The 23481-nt window shown below is 51.3% G+C and overlaps 1 protein-coding gene across 31 annotated transcripts in view; it reads left to right on the forward strand.

The window, feature by feature from the left end:
* The window catches only part of LOC135577379 (transcription factor 4), a 176395-nt gene that overhangs the window by 52989 nt on the left and 99925 nt on the right, over positions 1-23481 (forward strand). For 28 of the 31 annotated variants that reach the window (XM_065046755.1, XM_065046757.1, XM_065046756.1 and 25 more), the window contains 2 exons: positions 497-558; positions 2876-2972. The exons of the other annotated variants lie outside the window; for them this stretch is intronic. In XM_065046755.1, the coding sequence (XP_064902827.1) occupies positions 497-558; positions 2876-2972 (159 nt within the window). The remainder of the gene's footprint in view (positions 1-496; positions 559-2875; positions 2973-23481) is intronic. 31 annotated transcript variants of the gene reach the window in all.

Consider the following 23481-nt stretch of genomic DNA (forward strand, 5'->3'; position numbering starts at 1 on the left):
AACAGGACAGAAATCTCTGTGCTTCACTTTAGGAATGGGCTTTTCTCTTGCCTGAGGTGCTGGTTCTGGAGCCGAAGCCGGAAGGAGGCGGTGCGGGGAGCATTGCTTTCCCCCAAACACGCCTCACGGGAACCACGAGCTTTCATCTGGTTTGCCAGGCTTTGCTTTTCCTGTTGACAAGAGCTGGGTTTGTGCTGGAGATCCGGGTGGGCCCGTAGCTGCTCCAGAGCATCACGGCGTGGAGCGCTGAGACACGGCGCTGCTGGAGCCGCTTTGCTGCTCAGCCCTCAGGATCCTGAGGGTCCGGTTCATTTCTGCTGTGAATTTAAATGAGTTAATTTAAGCGGTGGGTCAGAAGCCACTACCATCGTAGTAGCCCTGTGCCTGATTCTTAATTAAAGGCAACAGGAGATTAATTTGAAACATTAATTTAAAAGTGCCTATACAAAAGGAAAGAATTATTGCAATAAAGCCTAAAGAACTTTTTTGTCCCTAGATGTAGAAGACAGAACTAGCTCAGGGTCCTGGGGGAATACAGGACATCCTAGTCCATCCAGGGTAAGTATATCTAATCTTTTTCCCCAAACCAGACTTCCTGCATATGTAAATTTCCAATCTTAAATATGAGTTTTACACCTGATTGCATAGAAAAACGGGCATGCAAAGTTAGCCCTAGTCTGTCTTTAAAATTGCCTTTTTTTTTAATTCCTCAACATTCAAACTTGATCCTGTGATTGAATTTGGCACCTGCTCCACTACCTCGAACAGGTGGTGAGAATATTAATTAACCATTTTTCTTGCTGGGCTGTGTGAAGCACCTCCACCCCTGAGCCAGCGGGTGCCGCAGGGTGTTGTGCCCGCTCTTCCCTTCCCGCGGTTGGCTTTGCAGGGGTTCGGGGATCGCGGTGTCAGCAGAGCCGAGGAGAGGCTGTGGGCAGCTCCTCTGCCCGTGGGAGCTCCGCGGCCACCCCACGGGCCAAGATTTGGGCAGTGAAGCTGGAGAAGGGGCCATTGGGGCTGTCCCCCACACCTCCGCTCCCATGTGCGGTGGGTCCCGCAGGGGACGCAGACACGGAGCCGCTCCGGCGCGGCGACGCGCGGCGCTTGCCGAGCTCTGCGAGACAGCTGGAGTCAGTCATTTCGATTGCAGCTCTCAGTGATTCTCCACATTCTTTGGACACCTCCGGGCTGGGATGCCGGTTACTTCGGTGGGGATGAAATGCTATTTCCAGCAGAGCAGCTGTGCCGTGTGGCCCGAGCCGCTGCCGAGCAGTGCGGTGGGGGCTGCCCTGTCCCTGTCCTCTGAGCCCCCCCTGCAGCCCGGCTCCCTGGCCACGGCATCCCGATTCCCACACTGGAGCATCCCGATTCCCACACCGCAGCATCCCGGCTTCCACATCGGAGCGTCCTGGGTCCCACACCGGAGCATCCCGATTCCCACACCAGAGCATCCCAGCTCCCACACCAGAGCATCCTGATTCCCACAACAGAGCATCCCAGCTCCCACACCGGCGCATCCCAGGTCCATGGTCAGAGCATCCCAGCTCCCTGACCAGAGCATCCTGGCTCCCACACTGGGGCATCTCGGCTCCCACACCGGAGCATCCCAGCTCCTCAGCCGGAGCATCCCGGCTCCTACACCGGAGCATCCTGGCTCTCTGGCCAGAGCATCCTGGCTCCCACACCAGAGCATCCTGGCTCCCCTCCCCGGCTGGGCACGCCTTGTGCTTCAGCTCCACGATGATTACTTGTGTTTACTCCCTGCAAACGCATGAAGAACACTTAACACTGGGCAAAAAGTGCCTTCGCTCTTACTTCTGCCCTTATTTAAGCAGTTTGTTTAAATTGCTCTTTAATTGTTTTCTAATTAACGTGAAGGATCGGGGCTGGCGAGCAGCGCCATGCCCTGGAGCGAGTGCGGAGGAGAAGCGTGGCTCCCTGTTCATCCTGCCCTGTCCTTCCCCTGGGGGTCTTCAACGGGGGTCAGCGCAGGGGGTCCCCCGCCCGACACCTTTTCTTATTCCGTGCTGCTTAGCATCCATTACGTCATTACCGCTCGCATCTGTCGCGTGTATTTTTATCCCTTTTTTTTTAACTTGACACTTGTATTGCTTCCGAGGGAAAAACGTTTTGAAAAGTCAATTCGAAATTTGCACACACAATTATTTATGCATGCAAAAACTTGAATGTGAGCGCACAATTAAGTTTGGAGATATAAAGAAAAGAGCACGAGCCCGGGAAGAATTCTGCAGTTTCAATCAGGAGCGCGCATTGAGTGGCAGAGTTGTGCTGCACACAGCCTGACCTCGCTCTCCCTCCCGCCTTGTAGAATGATGATGGTATTTCCATGTCGGGAGAATTAGTTGCTCGTGAGTTCTTCCGAACCGAAGAAACAAAACATTGCGGAACTGCTGCCCTTGGCCAATAGTTGTAGTTTAATTTCTGATTGATTTTTTTATAGGCCAGTGCATGAATGTAGCAAATTTCTACATAAAAGTAGATTTAAAAAGCAAAACGTGAAAAGAAGTATTTCTTCGCTCTTCTTGCACGTTAAGGGCAGGAAGACTTTGAGGCTAAGAGCTTTATGCTGGATGCTACAGAACCAAATTTGAGGCGCCTCGTGTCAGTCACCCATTCGGGATTATCCACACAGCAAAGCAAAGTCAAGTACTAATGAAATAAACATTTGAAACAGCTTTAAAACCGCTCCGGAACACATCGCTTCCAGCAGAATCAATAGGGGAAAACGATCAAGGCAGTGATGTTTCTTATAGCCCACTTCACACTGGGAAGGGAAGGGAAGTAGGGACCTGTAGGTTTCGCGAAATGCCTTTTCAACTTGTAAAATTGTCTTTTTTTCCCAATTTGTCAACAGAACTATGGCGATGGGACTCACTATGATCATATGGCGAGCAGAGACCTCGGGTCGCACGACAATCTCTCTCCTCCCTTTGTCAATTCCAGAATACAAAGTAAGAAATCGCATTTCCTAACGTGGCCGCGTTGTTGAAAGGGGAATAAGTGACCCAGAAAGAGAATTCCGAGGGCTTAAATCCCTGGTGCGCGTTTTGGGGCTGATTGTACTCGGCCTAAGGGTGGGAAGGTGGCTTTTTAAACGCGGCGGCAGCGCGCGGAGAGGCTGTAATTATTTGTAAGTGAATGATAGCTACTTTCTTTAATTACGCTTGATGAATGAGTTTGGTTAAAGTAAATAGATGATGTAAAAATATTAGTAATGTTTATGCTCGGCCAAGATCACACCCTTCTTCTGCCGTTGTCAATGAACTAACCAAACGCTTCGCTTTAAAGGGTTGAACGCGCGCCAAAACAAACACGGGGCTCGACTGCGATATATCATTCTTCAGCTCTTATATATGTCCCTGAAATATGCCTTGTCTTTTCATATTGGGAAATATTTGCGAGTTGTTCAACATACGGGGCGATGTTGGAGCTTGTAGTCATTTGTATGGATTCACGTACAAAACATGGTTACAGCAGTTTTAGAGGGTCTAACATCAGCCAAAAAAAGCATGGAAATTTCAACACTCCCTTCTTAAGTCACGCCATGGGGTCTGGGGAACATGCAAAGAGCCTGCGGGACCCTCTGCCGCCTGTGCGGGACCCTCTGCCGCCTGTGCGGGACCCTCTGCCGCCTGTGTGGAACCCTCTGCCGCCTGTGCAGAACCCTCTGTGCCGCCTGTGCGGAACCCTCTGTACCGCCTGTGCGGAATGTGCCACCTGTGCGGAACCCTCTGCCCCGCCTGTGCGGAACCCTCTGCCCCGCCTGTGCGGAACCCTCTGCCGCCTGTGCAGGACCCTCTGCCCCGCCTGTGCGGGACCCTCTGCCGCCTGTGCAGAACCCTCTGTGCTGCCTGTGTGGAACCCTCTGTGCTGCCTGTGCGGAACCCTCTGTGCTGCCTGTGCGGAACCCTCTGTACCACCTGTGCGGAACCCTCTGCCCCGCCTGTGCGGGACCCTCTGCCGCCTGTGTGGAACCCTCTGCCGCCTGTGCAGAACCCTCTGTGCCGCCTGTGCGGAACCCTCTGTACCGCCTGTGCGGAATGTGCCACCTGTGCGGAACCCTCTGTACCACCTGTGCGGAACCCTCTGCCCCGCCTGTGCGGAACCCTCTGCTGCCTGTGCGGAACCCTCTGTACCGCCTGTGCGGAACCCTCTGCCCCGCCTGTGCGGACCCTCTGTGCCACCTGTGCGGGACCCTCTGCCGCCTGTGCGGAACCCTCTGTGCTTGGGGTTACACACACATCTCCTTCCCCACTCCCGGTGTTTTTGCCAACCTTAGTGAAAATACTGGTTTCACTTGCTTTCAGAAATGCTGCCCTATAGAAGCACGTTTGGAGGCGCCCAGTTAAAGGGCTGAGCTGTGTCATACCCTGATGAGGGACCCTGGAAGCGCCGGTGTTTGCGGGAGGTCCCGTTGGTTCTGGCCACCGTCCCCCGGCCGGAGCGTCCCAAATGGCCTGGAATTTTGGGAGGGTTTAAACGAGGTTTGGGAATTTCAGCCGACAGTGTGGGCAGCGATGTCCCTATGCAGATCAGCGCGTGTGCCAGCGTACGTGAGCGACTAACAGCTCGTGCCAGGTGTGCCCGGGCAGGGACGCGGCTCACCCCGCGCCGGTCGTGGCTGTGCTGGCGATTGTAGGAGGAATGTGAGTGTGGTGGTGATGAGCGCTGCCGAGCACCGTTTGCTCAGACTCGAGCTGTGTGGTGGTGGTGAGCGCTGCCGAGCACCGTTTGCTCAGACACAGAGCACCAGCTCCCCCGTCCCGCTCCCCACGTGTGCGTCTGGTGTCCCTTCTCCTGGCAGGTCATCCAGCCCCCCGGGGAAGGTCCCCGTAAACTGCTGTTACACACCTGCACATCGCACTGTTTCCTTTCCGTGCTTCTTTTTCTCTTGGCAACAACCAAAGAGCTGCTTGACAATCCTCCAACTTGGGCTGGTGTTGTACGGGTGTACTGGAACATGCCCGGTGATGCAATGTGCATGGGCAGGTAGCTGCGCCGGGCACGGCGCATCCAGCATCGCTCCCCATCACCTCTCCGGTTGCCGGCTGCCCTCTTAGGGAATGTTCCTCAACCTTCTCCTTGGGATCTCTTGCTAGTACATAAACCCCTTTACAACGTACAGTAACTCGCTGCTAACCCTCCTGTAGCTTAATGGAGCATTTCTCCACAAGGATTAGAGCGAGGTTGCGGGCGCTGCTGAAGAAAGCTGCTGGCTTATGTGGTGACCTTTGAATCTCATCTGGGTTAGCGCTTGATATTTTGATTTGGTTACTGTGGTCATATTGTGACAGCTGCTCGTTCATTGTAATTCAGTTCCTCTCCTCGCTTTGCCTACCAGGAATATTTAGGTTTGTGTTGCTTCAAAGTGCGCTGACCCCCCCGAATTGAATGCGGTGCACAGGGTGAAGCTGTGAACGCCTTGGTCACCGTCCCAGCAGAGGGGACGGTGAGGACAAAACCTGCCCTGGCTCCACAAAGCCGATTAACCCAGTTTGTTGGATGCAGTAAAAATGAGACTAGAAAAGATGGAAAGCACTTATTTTATGGCACGGTTTGTGTACTCCTGCCCTCCCCATGTCATATTTCTGGTGTTCAAAGTGGTGGTTTTATACATGTTGCTGGAAAAGTTTCTACAATACTGGCAGGCAGTGTTGAATTTGTGCCGTTGTGCCTCTCCGAGGGCGCGGGGCCGCTGAGCGTCCATCTCGGGTGGCTGCGGGAGCGGGTCGCTGAGGCAGTGCTCCTGTAAGTGTTCCCCCCGGCTCTCTTCCCTTCTCCTTTGGAGAGTCCCCAGTCCTGATTTCCCCCAGCACTGTTATTCCCAAGAAGGTGCTGTTTGTTTGCTGTGCCTTCGGTTCATCTCTCTGAAGAACGCTCGCTGGATATTTTGCAGGGATATTGTGAGATGGGATGAATTCCTGCCTGGAAAACATCCCGAGTTCCTTGGATACTCCGTGCACGTGCCAATTGTTCCTATTATTTTTAATGCTACGATAGCCCTTGTCTCCGTACGAATGTTGCTGTGCCTTTTAATCCATACAGCTTTGATTCCGTTACTGTTGTTACAAGTAGAGCTGGAATTTTTGCAGATTAGTGAAGTTTACCCAACACAGCATTATAAGGGCTTGCTTTCAATCGCTAAACTATAAACATTTGGGCTGAAATTTTCCATGCTGTGTATCTGACTCAGCCTGATTATTATTTTTTTAACCTTCTGCAGAAATGATTTCAACATTTCCTGAACCGAGATTACATTTCATCCTGGCACATTTTTGACTTTTCTCAGTTGGCGTCTGGCACATAGGAGCATTAATTCCCTTTCGCCACCTCTGTTGTGTCAGGTGGCTCCGGGTCCCGTTGCGCAGCTGGAGGAGCGAAGGTGCGTGAGGGACCACAAGGGACATGTCAGAGAACGGCCGGCGGTTTTGGGTTGTAAATCTGAACTGCAAAAGGCTTTGGTGGCCTCTCGGTTTGGTGACACCCAGAGCTGCGGTTGCAATGGGAATACAGGTGATGGGGGTGCCCGCTTGGTCGCCCCTTCCCGTGTGTGCGTGTTTCTCTATGAGCGTTTCCCAAACCTCCTCCGGGCAGTGTATTAATCTTAAAGGGTGTTAGTTGGATGAGCCCGATGACTTACATTGTATAGAAAACAAAGACACAACTATTATATGTGGAAAAAGGAGTTCTGTGCGACACACAGAAAGAAACAGGGCAGTTCTGTTAAATAGCAGCCAAAGGTGAGCTTTGAGGGATCTTTTTGGGAAGAATCTGCGCTGACTAGCCGTAGCATCATCTAAGGTGAGGTTTAACAACACAAAATCTGACCGTAGCGACGAAAAGGGTCCAGAAAGCAGAGGAGCGGGAATGCCGGGCTCCGCTTGTCGCTGCCGCGTTGGGCAGCTGCACCGCACAGCGCCCGCGGGTCGCGGCCGGGAGTCCCCTGGGCTCAGGGCGGCTCTGGACCCTGCGCCCTCACACCAACCCGTCTCGTTCCTCCCCCCCGCAAGCGCCCAGGGGCAGATCTGGGCCAGGCTTTGCAGCCTCAGTCCAGGAAAAGTCACCTCTTGAGTAGTTTTGCCGAATCTGGATTGGTTCACCAACCCAAATATCTCATTTTCACCGGCTCCGAACTTTCAAAACGGCACTTGGCTGGGGAATAAAAGTGCCCCCTGGAACGTTGTGAGAGCAAGCGCCGAGTTAAAACACAGCGACTCATTTCAGACAGGTCTGTTCTGTTCTCTAACGGACACGTGTCCGCGTTGTGTGTCAGCGGAGGCTCCGCGTCCCTCCCCTGGCCCGGAACAGCACGATTTCTTCCAGCCTTTTTTTCTGGATTACTCTGAGCGGTTTCTGCACAACAAAGTCCAAGTGCTTCTGGATAACCCCGAGCAGCAGTTGGACTATGCCGGGTGTCAAGGCTGAGACCCGCGGAGCTCAGATGTAGTGCTTGAGCTTGCTGAGATAACCACAGCGGGATTTACAGTCAACGGGGGCCTTGAAAGATGCTCAAAAATGCTTTGTACAAGACACCGGCTCCTGTCTTCTCTGCTGCTTTTCTCATCCCCCTTGCCTAGGAACAGAATCAGCAGAAAAAAAAGGGTGCCGAGCAGCATGTGGTAGATGTAGATAGAAATGTAGATAGAAATGTGTTACAGCTCCCGATGAAGAGTTAACAGGTTTTGCAGCCAGTTTGAGCTGCAGCATCCAGCCCCAGCCTCTGGACAGCCCTGGAGAACAGCAATCACAAGGACATTTCCATTTAGTTGGGGAACAAGCAGCAGATGTATAAATAGAAACTGTAGACTGGCAATTAACGTCTGCAGACCGAGCAAAGAATTGAAATATTATTTTGTACTACATAGTTTTCGGTGAAGTTTACATTCCGTTGTATTTTGTTCTTAAACAAGTCCAGGCATTTTTAATAAGTTATTTTGTGCGCCGGTTGTGTTTTTCGTAGCATGGCATAGACTAAAGCCGTGTGAAAAAGCAGTGTTTGGTGTGTATTTGCAGGACAGATTGTCAGTTTGCACAATATCGCCTCAAGTCGCCGTTTGTGCAGCCAGGGGAGCGGCCTTGCTAATCATCCCCAATTCTGACAGTTCCCTCCAAAGCACATTCCCCAGCAAAGCGGAGGGAGCGGAGCTGCGCTAATTACTCGGAGGCCCCGGTTTTGTCTGCTCGAGCCGCCGCATTTTTCTGCTTCACAGGCGTGTAATGCAGAAAGGGCTTGTGAAGTAACATCCAGACGGCGCTTTAATGGTTAATGAGCTTCTGCCCTTTGCCGAGATGAACTCGGTCTGGCTTTCAGATAACCATTTGCTGCTGTTGCTCCAGCTGAGCTGATATTGGTGGCGGAGGGAACTGGAGCTCACACCTGTTTGAGCATTAAGAGAGACCTATACGTGACTTCCTTAAAATATTTACAGAGAGGAAAATATTCAATTTCTAGAAAATTTCACCTCACCAGGAAAACCATTCACAGGCTTTTTTATTTTTTCCTGGAAAAACACCACCAAAAAGGCCTTGGTGTGCGAATCAGCCGCGATCCCTGTGTTGTCGCGAGCAGCCAGCCCCAGGTAGGCGGCTGGGGAGCGCGCTGGGTTTGCGTTGCAGCTGGAACGCGGACATGTGGGAAAATCCGGGAGACAAAACCAATTTGTTGAATTACTAGGTCATTTACATAGCTGCTCCGGTCATGGTCCGTTAAACAGGCAAAAACAATGGGTTTGTTCTGCTCTCTAGTTAAGGCACAGAATGTGTAAAACAATGCGGGGTTAGCGGGATAATTGATAATCGGTTGGAGCCCGTTCCTACCTTCAGTCTGAACACAGTGTGCGGAGGTACTGGATCGAATGAGGCATTAGGTAAAGAAGATGAACTTATTTTGTTGGGTCTCGGTGTGTTCTCCTACCAAAAAATAGATAAAGCTGCAGCCGTCAGGGCTCGGAGGTGGCCGAGCCTTAGTCCCAGCCTTAGTCCCGGCTTAGCCACAGTGCCCTCGGCTTTGCTGCAGCGGGTTCTTGTGGTGCTTTTCTCTGCACCTAAGGACACGTCCAGGAGACAAAACGATGGTTGCCTTCTGTAGGAAGAATGGGGAGTCTTGGAGGAAAAAGAGGTGTTTCCCTTTGTAGTTAAAGGTTTAATTCTGTCTCTGAGAGCTCTCGGGACAGCTCCGGCCCAGCTGCTGTGCGTAGCACATTCGGTCAGATGCGCAGAATATACCAAATCAAATATAAAACAGTTCCGAAGAAAATGATAAAAAGGGTATGACAGGAGGGCACAGTCACGCTCCCCAGCATCATGCCAATAGATACATCTCGCCATATGGTCTGAATTAAGGACAGCACCAGTTCTCACACTGTACGGGGCTGACGGGATCCCGCGTCCGCGCTTTGATCCTCGTACCACGTGAAATAAAAAGATATGGAGCATGCATTTAACAGGAACCATCGGTACTTTAATTCCGTTCTATTTCTTTTTAAGTAAAATCAGAGCCCTCCGATACACTTCTCTGTCCGCAGACTTCGACTACGTGATTGTGAGCATATATTGTGAGGAATCGTACAAAGAGCGCAGAAGGAGAAGCGATGCAGGGGGATATTCTGGGAAGCAAACATGCTGACTAAATGTGATAAAGAAGAAATTAGGCCAACAATCAAATATTAAAAAGAGCGACATTGTCTGTGTGTGTGTATATATATGTGTGTGAGTTATTCGGAAAAAGCAGTTTGGATTAATTCTTGGATGAGGAAGCTATGTAAACAGATCAGCAAGAATTGAGTTACAAGCATTTTTAATGTGTTGTTTAAATACCTTTTAATTATGATATCTATATCCAAACATCCATATCCTTTCTACTATTTCTATTTTCATTTTTACGTGTCACTAGAACTGAAGATGCCCAATTCTGGCTCACATTGCCAGCAAATTTGCTCTTTCCAAATGCATCTTCTAAGAGGATATGTTTTTCCTTCCTAAATTTTAACTCTCGGAAGGCAAGAATTGAACTTGGAAAACATCACGGTCAGAGAACGTGTGGAACGAGGTTTGGTGTAAAATATAATAGTCTGAAAGCAAAGAGAGAGAAAGGAGCAATTGTACGTGAGGTTAAGATAAATAATCATGGCAGATTATTGCAATGCATAGAGAAGAGGAGGTCAGTAAAGTAGGTTTTAGGACTTCTTAGAGATGGAAAGGGTAATTTATTGACAGATGATGTAGACACTGCTAAAAAATAAATGGATTTTTCGCCTCAGTGTTCACAAAAGAGGATGGGGAACAGATGCCAGAATCGGATATAAATTTCCCAGGAGAGAGTCAAGAAATATTGAAGGAAATAGGGATTATTCCAGAATGGGTGTTCACACAGTGGGTGAGAACATCAGTAGACGGATTAAACTCTGTAGAGGAGCCATCACAGAATTCTTAAACAAGAGAGAGGAATATTTCACGTTTGTGGGGAAGACACAAGGAAGCGAGCAAGTCCCCCCGTTGCTCCGCAGGGAGAACCGCGGGGCGCACGGGGTTCCATGCAGCTTGGTGTCCCTGTCCCGCAAGGACCGAGCAACACGTTCCCTGCTTTGAGTATGTTAGAACAATTTGAAGTAACCAAAATGTATTTTGCAGTCTTCACAAAATGTACCATTGTGTGTGGACAGGAGACTGGATTTGGTCCATGCGTAGGGAGGAGCTCAGCTGGGTCAGGAGACCATGTTCCTGGAGGGCACCCTCACAGGCGCACAAACCTGAGCGCGAGCGCTTGCACCCGGTTTCTGCGGGATGCTCCGTCCTGCCTGCTCAGGGCAAACCGTGGAGGGCTTGCAGTTCTGCCGGCATGAACACGCTCTCCACCGGACGGGAGGGCTGATATGGCCTGGTCCCATGCTGACATTGGAAGGCAGATGCTTCAGGTCCCACACCTGCAATGTTTCCGTCTTCGTGGTGTATAGGAGTGGGCAGGACCGAGGGTTGTGTGCCTGTGTTTTGCTGTTGCATCCACCCTCGGGTTCAAGTTCACACTGCGCCACTCTGGACCTCGGTCTACAAAGCACTGATATCCAAAGTTCGGATGCTTTTCTGAGCCCCCTCATGATCTAGGAGAATCCAACTCCTGCTGGCACCATCTGCAGTGAATGAACTTGGGTGAGCTTCACACTTTCATGGGCTGAACTTCATGTTCATTGTACTGACAGAGTTCCATCTTAGTCATCCTGCCAGCCTGGTCCTTGAGCTTCACACTTTCATGGACTGAACTTAACGCTCGGTGTGATGATGGAGTTCCATCTTAGTCATCCTGCCAGCCTGGTCCTTGAGCTTCACACTTTCATAGACTGAACTTAACGTTCAGTGTAATGACGGAGGTCCATCTCAGTTGTCCTGCCAGCCTGGTCCTTGGGTCTCATGTTTCTTCAGAGTTGTTTTTGCTTTCACAGATTTGATATCAGAGGTTCTCATGCCTCTTCTCGGGCCGGATTCATTGGTGTCTCGTGCTCGTTAGGTCTGGCTGCCGTCGCAGGAATGATGTCCCAGCAAGTGGCGGTAGCACTGAAGCTGGAGGCAAAATGAGGTGCTTCATTTCCACTGAACATGAAAACGGAGGGAGGCAATGGCAGAATATTGAACACAGAGCTAAGCTGTCGCAGGGCTGTGGACTCAAGCCTTGTGTTCTTCCTCATCATATAGGTTAGAAGAACAGCAAGTAAAACTTACCGGTATTTGGTGGATTGTGACAACCACAATGCAAACTGAACTTAGGTTGCCCGTCTTGCAGGGGAGATCTTGAACACTTGGATACCAAGCTGATTCAGCAAAACACTTTTATTTAAAAACCTTGCAATACTTCGGAAATAGAATCTGGATCAAAGGAAATTCAGCTCCCGTGGGCAGCAGTTTCTCTCCCATCCTTGGGGCAGCTTTAGCAGACCCAGCCCTTTCCCGTCCTGCCCTCTTCCCCAGTGCAGCTGCCGCGCTGTTTGCTGAGGCTGCAGCTGCGGTGCGAAGGTTCCAGCAGGGAGGCTGTTGTGCTCTATCCCACCTTCCCCCTTGACCCGCGCACTGGAAACGTGCTTTGGTTTTGTCGTCCTGAGGAGACACACGTCCGGTACCTCCGCCCGGCCTCCCTGGTGGCATCCGAGGTGATGAAGGCTGATAGTTGGGAAATGGGAGTGTGTTTGGTAGCCTGATGGATCATGAAGCTTCCAGGTAAGTTTAGCTGGACCTTCCTGTTAAGAATCTTCTTGCAGCCTCTGCTGGCAAAGTGAAATGTCTGGTGGATGCGCTGTAACTCAGATAATACTTCGCCTGCTTATCATGATGGGAATGTGTTGGGGCTTCAGCAGCCTTCTATTCCAGCGCCAGCCTCTGAAATTACGTCTCTTGGGACGCAAGGGGTTGCAGAGGAATATCTGAGTGGGTGATAAATTCTCTCATAATCCCTGTTTTGGGGATGGGAGCATCCAGACCTAACCAGAGTCTGAGCTTATCGCCTGCAGCCCTCGACTTGGCTGTGTTGGAGTTCCTAGAGCTCCGCGCCACCCTCCTGACACATCCTTATTGCTCACTGGGTCCATGTCCCGAATGCACTCCACGTAGTCCTTGATTTCCACTGATGGAGGCTGCAGGAGCCCAAGAGCTCTCAAGGCATGAAGGGCCATGGGGAGAGGTCACACGTCACATTTGCCTCTTCTCTGCCGAGCACGTGCAGGTTCCACGGGTGCGGTGGAGTTGGGGGGCTCACTGAGGATGCCTTTGTTACAGAGGCGCTTTCCCTTCTGCTCTTGATGCAAAAATCAGCTCTCCATGCCCGTAAGCAACATTTTTGCTGTTTAACTCCATGGTTTCACTAGCCGACCCTTTGTTTGACGGGCTTTCCCTCTTTGGAACCATTCTTTGTCCAACTTTGATTTTTTTTCCCTTTTTTTTTTTTTTACATGTGAAATGGTTTTGATCACGTTATATGGAGCTGTCATCACAGCCCCAGCAGTTGCCATTTCGGTGCCTGCTCATGTGGCGCACACCTGTAACATGTTGGGAACGGACTTGGCTTTGAAGCCAGACTTGTTCTCTCGTAAGAGCCCACATATTTCTTCCATCATGTAATGAGGTTTGCTGATGATACAAAAGTGAGGGGAGCGAGCTGCACTTGAAAGAGAGGAGCTGTGAAACGCTGCCTTGGCCCCAGGCCTGCCCTGGGATGGGAGGGAAGGGAAGGGAAGGGAAAGGAAAGGGGAAAGGAAAGAGGAAAGGAGGAAGGGAAGGGAAGGGAAGGGAAGGGAAGGGAAGGGAAGGGAAGGAAAGGAAAGGAAAGGAAAGGAAAGGAAAGGAAAGGAAAGGAAAGGAAAGGAAAGGAAAGGAAAGGAAAGGAAAGGAAAGGAAAGGAAAGGAAAGGAAAGGAAAGGAAAGGAAAGGAAAGGAAAGGAAAGGAAAGGAGAGGAAAGGAAAGGAAAGGAAAGGAAAGGAAAGGAAAGGAGAAAGGGAAGGGGAAAGGAAAGGAAAATGGGAAGGAAAAGGGAAGGGGAAGGGAAAGGAAAAGGGAAGGGGAAGGAAAGGAGGAAGACATGTAAAAAGGACTTTTCTGATTCAGCAACTGAGATGAATAAGGAAGGAGAGCGGGTAACGTGAACCTGCTCCTTCTCCCATGCGTTGAACAGGAGAGAAACTGTGCTGAGCCCCACAGTGAATAGGAAAGCAGGTTGTGCCCCACGGCCGGGCCGGGATGCGTGGGGAGCCAGGAGCAGGTCCCGTGTCCTGCACGGGTGAACGTCCCCTGCGCTCGTGCTGCTGCCTGACGGGGCGATGGAGAACAGCGCTTTAAACACGCACCCAAATACTAAACAGCTTTTTGTCTCTCTCTCTCTTTTTTGTTTTTAACGTTCTTGAAGCTCATGGTCTGAGATTCATGAGCAAAGGTTGAATAAAAGTCAAAGGAAACTATTTTGGCACTTTATAAGGGACGAGCGAGGCCACATCCGTAATCCCGTGCACGGTTCTTGTCACCTTATTATTAGAGCTGTGTAAATCTGGCAAGGATTTGTATTTGCCAAATATACCCCTGGCCTAGATTTGGGCTTATATTTGGAATTCAGGCCAGTTTTAACGCCTGTGCAGTTTGTAATTTTTGCCAGTTTTAAGCAAAATAACAGGAAAGAGGATAATGAAGGACAGAGGAGCCAGGAAAGCAGAAAACTTAGAAAAGAAGGAACAGAAGGAAAAAATGACAAAGGAATACAGAGCCCACTCCTTTCCTACTTTGTACACAGCCCTTCCTTAACACATCCTCTCTTCTCCCCTTCCCGCTTCATTCTTGCTCTCTTTGAATTTAGAAGAATGAAATCCAGGCACTGTGCTCTGCTGGTGCTCTCACGTTAGTTTGTTGATTTGCAAGCTTCTCCCTTGACCTGCCTCTCATAAATTTGCCCCTGACGGTCGTTTCTTTTGCTGCACCCTGGTGTCCATGTGCTGGCTGTGAACATCCCGCTCTGCGTGTCCGGCTGGTTCCCCAGGTCCCCCTGCAAACCAGAGTCCTCTGAGCAGCCCCCGTGGAGCTGGAACACGTACCGAGGGGTGGTGGATGAACCATCCCTGAGACACCCCAGGCCAGGCTGGACGGGCTCTGAGCACCCTGAGCTGGTGAAGATGTCCCTGTCATGGTGGGGGGGCACTGGGGGAGCCGGGAAGGTCCTTCAACCCAAACTGTTCTATGACTCTGTGATTCTCAAGGCTCTTCTTGCTGCCGCTGGGTCACCAGCGCGTCTTCTGCCCCTGTGTAGATCGCACAGCTCAGGATGCGCTCGCCTTGTCCACCGTCTTTAGCATCTTGTGATGTTTCCCTCGACGCAGACGAGGGGATGGGAATTGCCCGGGGCTCTGACCGGCTCACACTCCATGGCGTGGGACGGGAGGAGCTGGCGTCACGGGGCTGGTGCTGGACAAAGGTTGAGCAGATTTTGCTGGTGTGGCTGTGACTTCCCGGTCACCCGCTGGACCGGAGCAGAGCTGGAATTAGCGCCAGCACCGAGCTGTAGGTGGTTCTGTGTGTGACTGCGGGTGTGGGTGTGCGGAGAGCCCAGCTCGGGGTTGGATTCTATTACAGATAATTATCTATACGGTACATTGGATTGGCGGAGCCCGTTTATTGCATTATTTGGTTACTTTCTTCAGGGGTGATTCATTGATTATCATGAACACATGCAGGCTTAAATGCGGCATAAGAATAGTACGGGAATATCGAAGGTGCCGCAGCAGCGAGCTAAAGTGAGAATATCAAACTGATATTGAGAATTCCTCCCTTTGCGGGGGAAAGGAGGAGGACAGGCATGCAGAGGGGACATCAGAAGCCTGTTTGTGACAAACACGGAGTTGCTCACAAGCCAGATGTGAAGGGAATTCCACGCACAAGTTCTCATCCAGAGCAAAGAGCGCAGGGCCAGCGCTAGAACCAGATCCTATCAGACGTTAAAAACAGGAGCGCGTCAGTATTTGGAATAGACGTCGGTGGCGCCGGCTCACGTGCATCCCGCATCCTCTCCGCACGGCCCGCGCCACAACGGCGCCTTTTTCCTTAAAAATACTACCTTTGGACGCGCTTTTGCGGCCGTACGCTTCTTCCTTCAGAGGCGCTTGGCAAACCGCTGCGTTGCCATAACTTTGTGACAAGGCTCCCCTGCCCTCCCTCGCCGGTTTGTGTTGTATCGGTGTTAGGAGCTTTGCTGGTCCCCAGCGCTGCCAGACCCGCGTGTCCCACCCCGCTCGGCAGCGCCGGCACGAACGCAGGAGCACCAGACGTGTCACCCCTCAGACTTACCTGTTGTGCTCAGCCCAACAGAACAAACGAAACCTCTGCAATTATACCAGAACAGAGAGGAAATGGTGGTTTAGTGCCTTTGATGTGGAGCGAGAATAGGCTCGGCTTTTGGAAATTCAATTTGAAAGGATCGAACGTACGCGTCTGCTTTTTGTACTGCAATTCCTTTAGAGCCAGAAAACAGAAATTTATTAATGCAAATGCGCGGATTCTGGTCGTTGGAAAAGAAGGGAGCCCATTCAAAACAGCAGTTGACTCTTTTTCTTGATAGCACTAGAAAATTTTAATAGTTATGACGGGTTACGGAATTTATAGCAAAGTTTTGTGCAAGCAAGCAGGCAGCATTAAATGGTAGGACGCTTCTGGGAGCATAAATATTTCTGGGAAGTATAATATGTGAGTATTTCCGAGGTACTAATGGAAGAATGGGGGAAAAGTCTCTCAATAACAACCCAACACGCGTGTTGTGAGGCGGCTCGGCGCTGGCCCGGGTGGGCGATGGAAGAGGAGCCTTTCGTTCCATTGCTCTGCTGCTGCCCAGCCTGCTGGAGAATGACTTGTGCCTTGTAAATTGAACTGGATCCAAAACTGAGGGGAGACAGTTTCAAAGTAGAGATGCGACTCGTGTCTTCAGGACTTTGCGCAAAAAGCGCGAAAAGACAGGTTGGACAGAACAGCGTGCGGGAGATAGACTTTGGCTCTAGTAGATGTTCCATCACAATTTCCCCTTTGCACCTTCTTTTCCTATTCCCTGTCAAAACCTGCCAAACAGGAGCTTGGTCAGTCTCCGAAATAATTCCGTATAAATGAAAACCTATATCTTAAAGCATATGTAAAGAAGCCCCGAGCGTTCTGTGAGACAGCAGAGAGCTAAAATAAACCTGAAAGGTTTTGTTTGTTTATTTTTGTATTAACCTGTTTTGGTGCCTTGTAACCGCAGTGTGTTTTCAGGTTTGAATGGAGTTCTCTGGGCTTGGCCTGGGCAGCCCCTTCCATGGGGCGAGCGTCTACAGCACGAGCATCTCAGGCTTCGCTTACAAAGGACCGGCAGCATCGGTCCGACAATGGCAAAGCGAGGTCTTTGTTCCGCGGTGCCGGTTCGGGTTTGCCGAGGGGAGCAGCAGGTGTCCCCGGTCACCGTGGGATGGACGCTGGCGCGCAGGTGCGGTCCCCAAATCATCGGCTGGCACGGGGCATTTGGGACTTCAGATCTTTCTCCCTGTGTGTACAAACGGCTTTGTCTCAGTTGGTTTTACAAACACGAGCCATCTTTCTTCCTCTCCCTGGCCACCCGTCTGTCCGTCTGTCCGTCTGCCTGGGGTGGTGGGTGGCTCAGGGACACCTTGGGATGGCTCTGGGACACCTTGGATGGTTCTGGAACACCTTGGGGTGGCTCTGGAACACCTTGGGCTGGTTCTTGGACACCTTGAGGTGGTTCTGAGACACCTTGGGGTGGTTCTCAGACACCTTGGGGTGTTTCTCAGACACCTTGAGGTGGTTCTCAGACACCTTGGGGTGGTTCTTGGACACCTCAGGTGGCTCTGGAACACCTTGGGGTGGTTCTTGGACATCTTGGGGTGGTTCTTGGTCACTGTGGGGTGGTTCTGAGACACCTTGGCGTGGTTCTTGGACACCTTGGGGTGGCTCTTGGACACTTCAAGTGGCTCTGGGACACCTTGGGTGGCTCTTGGACACCTCGGATGTCTCTGGGACACCTTGCTGTGACACCTTGCTGTGACTCTGGAACATCTTGGGGTGGCTTTGGGACACCTCGGGGTGGTTCTCAGACACCTTGGGTGGCTCTGGGCCACCTCACTGTGACTCTGGGACATCTTGGGGTGGCTCTGGGACACCTCAGGTAGCTCTGGAACACCTTGGGGTGGTTCTTGGACACCTTGGGGTGGCTCTTAGACACCTTGGATGGCTCTGGGACACCTTGGGGTGGTTCTTGGACATCTCAGGGTGGCTCTTGGACACCTCGGATGGCTCTGGGACACCTCGCTGTGATTCTGGGACATCTTGGGGTGGCTCTGGGACACCTCAGGTAGCTCTGGGACACCTCGGGGCGGTTTTTGGACACCTCGGGGTGCCGTGGTACCCTGCGGCCTGTCCTGCAGCACATCCTGGCTCTCCCGTCCTACCCACCACCCGCTGGTGCGGGGTTGCCAACCCTTCCAGCTGTTTCGGAGGGCCGTGGGGCGCGGGCATGGCCCCGGGGCCCCCGTGTCCGTGCCCGTCCCCGCAGCGGGCAGGGCTGATGAAGACGTCAGCGGGAGCGGAGGCAGCGGGAGGGGAGCGGCGCTCCAGATGAGGTCCTGGGGGAGCCGGGGAGGGTCATTCATGTACGACCATGTGTATGTGTCTGACAGACTGTGAAATGGTGCGTTGTTGCGCGGCTGCGCTGCACCTGGGCCCTTCATCTGTGATTGATTGGTTTGGTCATGTGTAATGGTCCCATCTGCTCCGTGTTGTTTTTCTTTTTTTACTTATAAACACCGTTCCCAGCGGCTGGGAGAGGATGAGCTCGGGTTTGTCATCTTCACTTACGCTGTAGCTCAAAAGCACAGTGGCCGAGGAGGGTTTGCCGGGGAGGCGGCGGCGCCGTGGCCGTGGTTCTGCCCGCTTTGCGCCCCGACCGCGTTCTCCTCCCGTGGGGGTTCGGCCCCGGCCCTTCCCGAACCGGAGCACCCCGAACCCGAGATGCGCACAAACCCGCCCGTAGCGACTCTTACTGCAGCAAGGAGTTTTTTTGTAACCGAGCCAATACTTAATTAAAACCGCTGACATCATGGTGTTATAATTAAGCGTGGCATTAATTAAGCTGGAATAACGATTTTTTTTTTTTATTAAGAGCCGCTCCAATTGTATAAGCGCACGATCGGCAAAACCAAACCCGAGGAGGAGAAGGGCGTCCCCGGGCTCGCGGAGCCGCCGCGGGAAGCGTCGCTGCACCAAGTTCGGGGCGAGCCGGGAGCGCCGGGGGCCAAAGGGAAATTTGGGTTGTTGGGTTGGGTGTTTTTCCTTCTTCTTTTTCACCCAAAAATGCTGATCGGCTCCTGGCATTCTGATGGCTAATTATGCATCGGAGAGCTTCGACAGCTGCATTCATCATCATAAAATGTAATAATTAATGACATTCCAACAAAGAAAAATATGCAAATGAGAACTCATTAGCATTTTCATATTCAGCTTTGATAATGCTTTTGCTGACAAGGTTGTAATTAATGAAAATTCATGTCGCAGTCAGGAGATTGGATCGGTTTCATTCCGCTCACAATTCCCAAATGCTTGCATTATGGAAAATCGGCGGCTCTGCCAACTTTTCAGGGAAGAAAAAAACACACACACACACTAAAAGCACCAGATGCAAATTAATGGTAGGGAGCCTTTAACTCTTTAAAGCCCTGGCCCCCGAGCCCCCCCGCCAACACACAAAAACAGAACCAAAGGAAAACAACAGCCCCGGCGCAGAAATAGGTTGATGCACAAGCACCGGGTCCTTCAGAAATAACTCTTGGTTTTGTCCCACAATGCAGGAATTTCTGTAAAACTTTCATTTATTTTTCTTTCTTTCTTTCCTTCTTTCCCCCCTAAAAGGAAAACCTTTTATTAGACCTGTGTCCTAATGAACCCGCAGAAACGAGGCGTCTTCCGTGGGCCGTTGTGTGCCCGCCGGCTCCAGGGATCGGTGCTGCCCGAGCGGCTCCGCGGCTGCGGCCCCACGGCCCCACGCTGCGTTGGGAGGCAGCGGCACACGGGGACCGCTGTGCGCAGGGTGACACGGGGACCGCTGTGCGCAGGGTGACATGGGGACCGCTGTGCGCAGGGTGACACGGGGACCGCTGTGCGCAGGGTGACACGGGGACCGCTGTGCGCAGGGTGACGTGAGGACCACTCTGCGCAGGGTGACATGGGGACCGCTGTGCGCGGGGTGACAGGGGGACCGCTGTGCTCAGGGTGACACCGGGACCGCTGTGCGCAGGGTGACACGGGGACCGCTGTGCACAGGGTGACGGGGGAGCGCTGTGCGCAGGGTGACAGGGGGACCGCTGTGCGCAGGATGACACTGGGACCACTGTGCACAGGGTGACACGGAGACTGCTGTGCGCAGGGTGCCATGGGGACCGCTGTGCGCAGGTTGACAGGGGAGTGCTGTGCACAGGGTGACACAGAGGCCGCTGTGCGCAGGGTGCCACGGGGACCACTGTGCTCAGGGTGCCACGGGGACTGCTGTGCGCAGGGTGACATGGGGACTGCTGTGCGCAGGGTGACATGGGGACCGTGGCGCTCAGGACAGGCCGGTCCCTGCCCTGTGCCTTTGTGCTGGCTGGTTATCGGAGCCAGAGCTGCTGGCCAGGCAGGACGCGTCCCCGCGCGCAGGGACATCGCGGATGCTGAGCGTTGCGGTCCAGCGCATCCCAGCCGGGGAAGTCACGTCCTTTCCGTGCCCACCAGCCGATTTGCAGATTTCTAAGAACTTTTTTGCAGCTCGGTGCTGCGTAACTTCATTTGTACTTTAAAATCATTTGTATTTTTTTTTGCGTACCCATTTCTTTCAAATGCATCAGGTTTGACTCTTCCGGAGCCGTTTCCTTTTGTACGGGCGCACTGCCCAGGCAGATGGTGTAATGTCACCTGTAAGCAATCTGAATAGATAGGTTCATTCTTACATTTCAGAGAGCTCTTTATTTCCTTTCTGTACGGTACAACTATTGCTGAGAGACTGTTCAAGATGGTGTTTCTTTTTGTGTTTCCTTTTCAAGAGATTCCCGCTGTGATTGGTTCGGTGGTTTTTTTCCCCCCAAACTCTGTGTTTTCAGGCTCAGTGAAAAATCGGAGACTTGAGAAACTTTCCCAGCGTTGTTGAAACGGCATCATATGAAACCCTTGGCCATTTTTTAAAGTGTAAACGGGGAAATGAGAAAGTTAAAGCCGCATTTGATTGTTAAGACATAACTTTTTGATTTTACAAGTTCAACATTTGTTTTTTTTTAAAAAAAAAAGCAACAAAAGAACAACCTCTAGTTTTAAAAAGAGCATCTTTTAATGACTTGGTTTTTGTAAACGCTGTTTAGAGAACCATTGGGAGACAGATTTGTGTTGCACAGATACCCAGAGCATCAGAGCTTCCACCTGCACCTTTTTGTCCCAATTAGTCCTTAAAACAAGGGTCCCTTTGCAGCTGGTGTCTGTACAGCCCCTTATTGTGCCGTGTCCGGCAGGGCCTGGGTGTCCTGGTGTGATACTGGTGTATACTGGTGTATACTGGTGTGATACTGGTGTATACTGCTATGATCCTGGTGTGATACTAATGTATACTGATGTGATACTGGTGTGATACTGCTGTGATCCTGGTGTGATACTGGTGTATACTGGTGTGATCCTGGTGTGATCCTGTGTGATCCTGGTGTATACTGGTGTGATCCTGGTGTATACTGGTGTATACTGGTGTGATCCTGGTGTGATACTGGTGTATACTGGTGTGATCCTGCTGTATACTGATGTGATACTGGTGTGATCCTGGTGTATACTGGTGCAATCCTGGTATGGTACTGGTGTATACTGATGTGATACTGGTGTGATCCTGGTGTGATCCTGGTGTGATCTTGGTGTGATCCTGGTGTGATCCTGGTGTGATACTGGTGTGATACTGATGTGATACTGGTGTGATCTTGGTGTGATCCTGGTGTGATACTGGTGTGATACTGATGTATACTGCTGTGATCCTGGTGTGATACTGATGTGATCCTGGTGTGATCCTGGTGTATACTGGTGTGATCCTGGTTGTAATGATCTGGTGGTGTCACAGACTTCCCATGAGTTCATTGTCATTAGTGAGGACTTGGAGATGGCCTTGGGGAGGACCCCTTGGTGTACAAGCTCCTAAAGCATAAATCCTCATAGACACCTTGTTTGTCTGTTTTTCCTCAGGAGAGAGAGGAATAAAATGTTATTATTTGTTTCTTTTTTAATTTACAGCGAATGGGGAGCAGTGGGATCTCGAATGGACTTTTAGATGCGTTTATCCGATCATATAAAATCCCAGGGCGCTTGAGCTGGCTGGGCAGACCATAGGGCTCCCGTAAACTGTATTTTGAGGTAGGAATATTTCATTCTGCTGAAAATCAGGCCTTAAAGTGACGCATCTGAAATTAGCGACTGTTTCCAAGGGGGGAAAAATCATTTACTGGATTAGAAGAAATAAACTGCAGGTTTCCAGGGACCTCGCAGGGGAGGAGGAGAATTTACCCCAGGCTTCCTCAGACCCTGGTAAAGCTGAAAATCAAGGGGATCAGATTGTCTCTTTAGCCTTCCCATTTGAGGTTTTATCCAAAAAAACCCACCCAGTTCGGTATCTCCTTGATTTCTCTAGGAAGTAAATGTCATCGTTAAAGCAGGATGTTTTATGCCGTAATTCCAGAAAGCTGTGCAGCATTTGTTCTGTTTCGGGGAGAGATGCTCGTCTTCCCGCAGCCCCGGCAGATCCTCGTGCCATCGGCGCTTCTGCTTTACCTTAGAAAAATGTCCCAGCATCTGGAGTTGTGCTTTTCAGAATGTTCTCATTGCAGCAACAACGCACCTGGGAACGAGCGGCAAAGCGGCTCAAATGTAGTGTCCGAGGCAGCGGCGTTGCTGCGGCGCAAGTGGAGGGGCTGGGGGGCTCCCAGGAAATACCAGCGTGTCCTGGGTTCACTAAAGGCTTTGGAAGGTGGCGGAAAGTGAATTGTTTGGGGAATTTATTCTGTCCGGCTCTTTGGGTTCATTGGTGGCATTGGTGGGTTCGTTGGTGACACTGGTGGCTGCATTGGTGGCACTGGTGGGTTCGTCGATGGCACTCTTGCCTGCATTGCTGACACTGGTGGCTGCATTGGTGGCACTGGTGGGTTCGTTGGTGACACTGGTGGCTGCACTGGTGATACCGGTGAGTTCATTGGTGACATTGGTGGCTGCATTGGTAACACTGGTGGTTGGTGACACTGGTGGCTGTGTTGGTGGCACCAGTGGGTTCATTGGTGGCACTGGTGAGTTCATTGGTGACACTAGTGGCTGCACTGGTGGCACTGGTGGGTTTGTTGGTGACACTGGTGGCTGTGTTGGTGGCACCAGTGGGTTCATTGGTGGCACTGGTGGGTTCATTCGTGGCACTGGTGGCTGCATTGGTGACACTGCTGGCTGTGTTGGTGGCACTCATGGGGTTCATTGGTGACACTGGTGGGTTCATTGGTGGCACTGGTGGCTGCATTGGTGGCACTGGTGGCTGCATTGGTGGCACTGGTGGCTGCATTGGGGCATTTGTGGCATTACCAACACACCAGCTTGCGCTTGGACTCATTGTGAGCTGCATTAGATTTGTATCTGGTATATTTAACATTTCTGTAAGAGGATAAAGAATGGTTCTGCTCTTTTTTCTTCAACTTTGCTTTTCCATTCTTTTTAAACACGTCAATGTGAGCAAAATAAATATGTTGCTAAAGTTTTTATTCTCTTTCATTAATAGCTCAGGGAACAGCGCATTTGAAAAGAAATCCAGGCCAAAATTCCAAATTTGCTAACGAAACGCAGAAATTCAACACCGACAATCGCCGTGCTTAAAAGCCCCTTGGATCAGGTGGTGTTTTACCATATGGGCGTTTTAATTAGTAATAAAATCGTTG

Source organism: Columba livia, chromosome Z (genome assembly GCF_036013475.1).
Source record: "Columba livia isolate bColLiv1 breed racing homer chromosome Z, bColLiv1.pat.W.v2, whole genome shotgun sequence".
In the NCBI taxonomy this organism is placed as follows: domain Eukaryota; kingdom Metazoa; phylum Chordata; class Aves; order Columbiformes; family Columbidae; genus Columba; species Columba livia.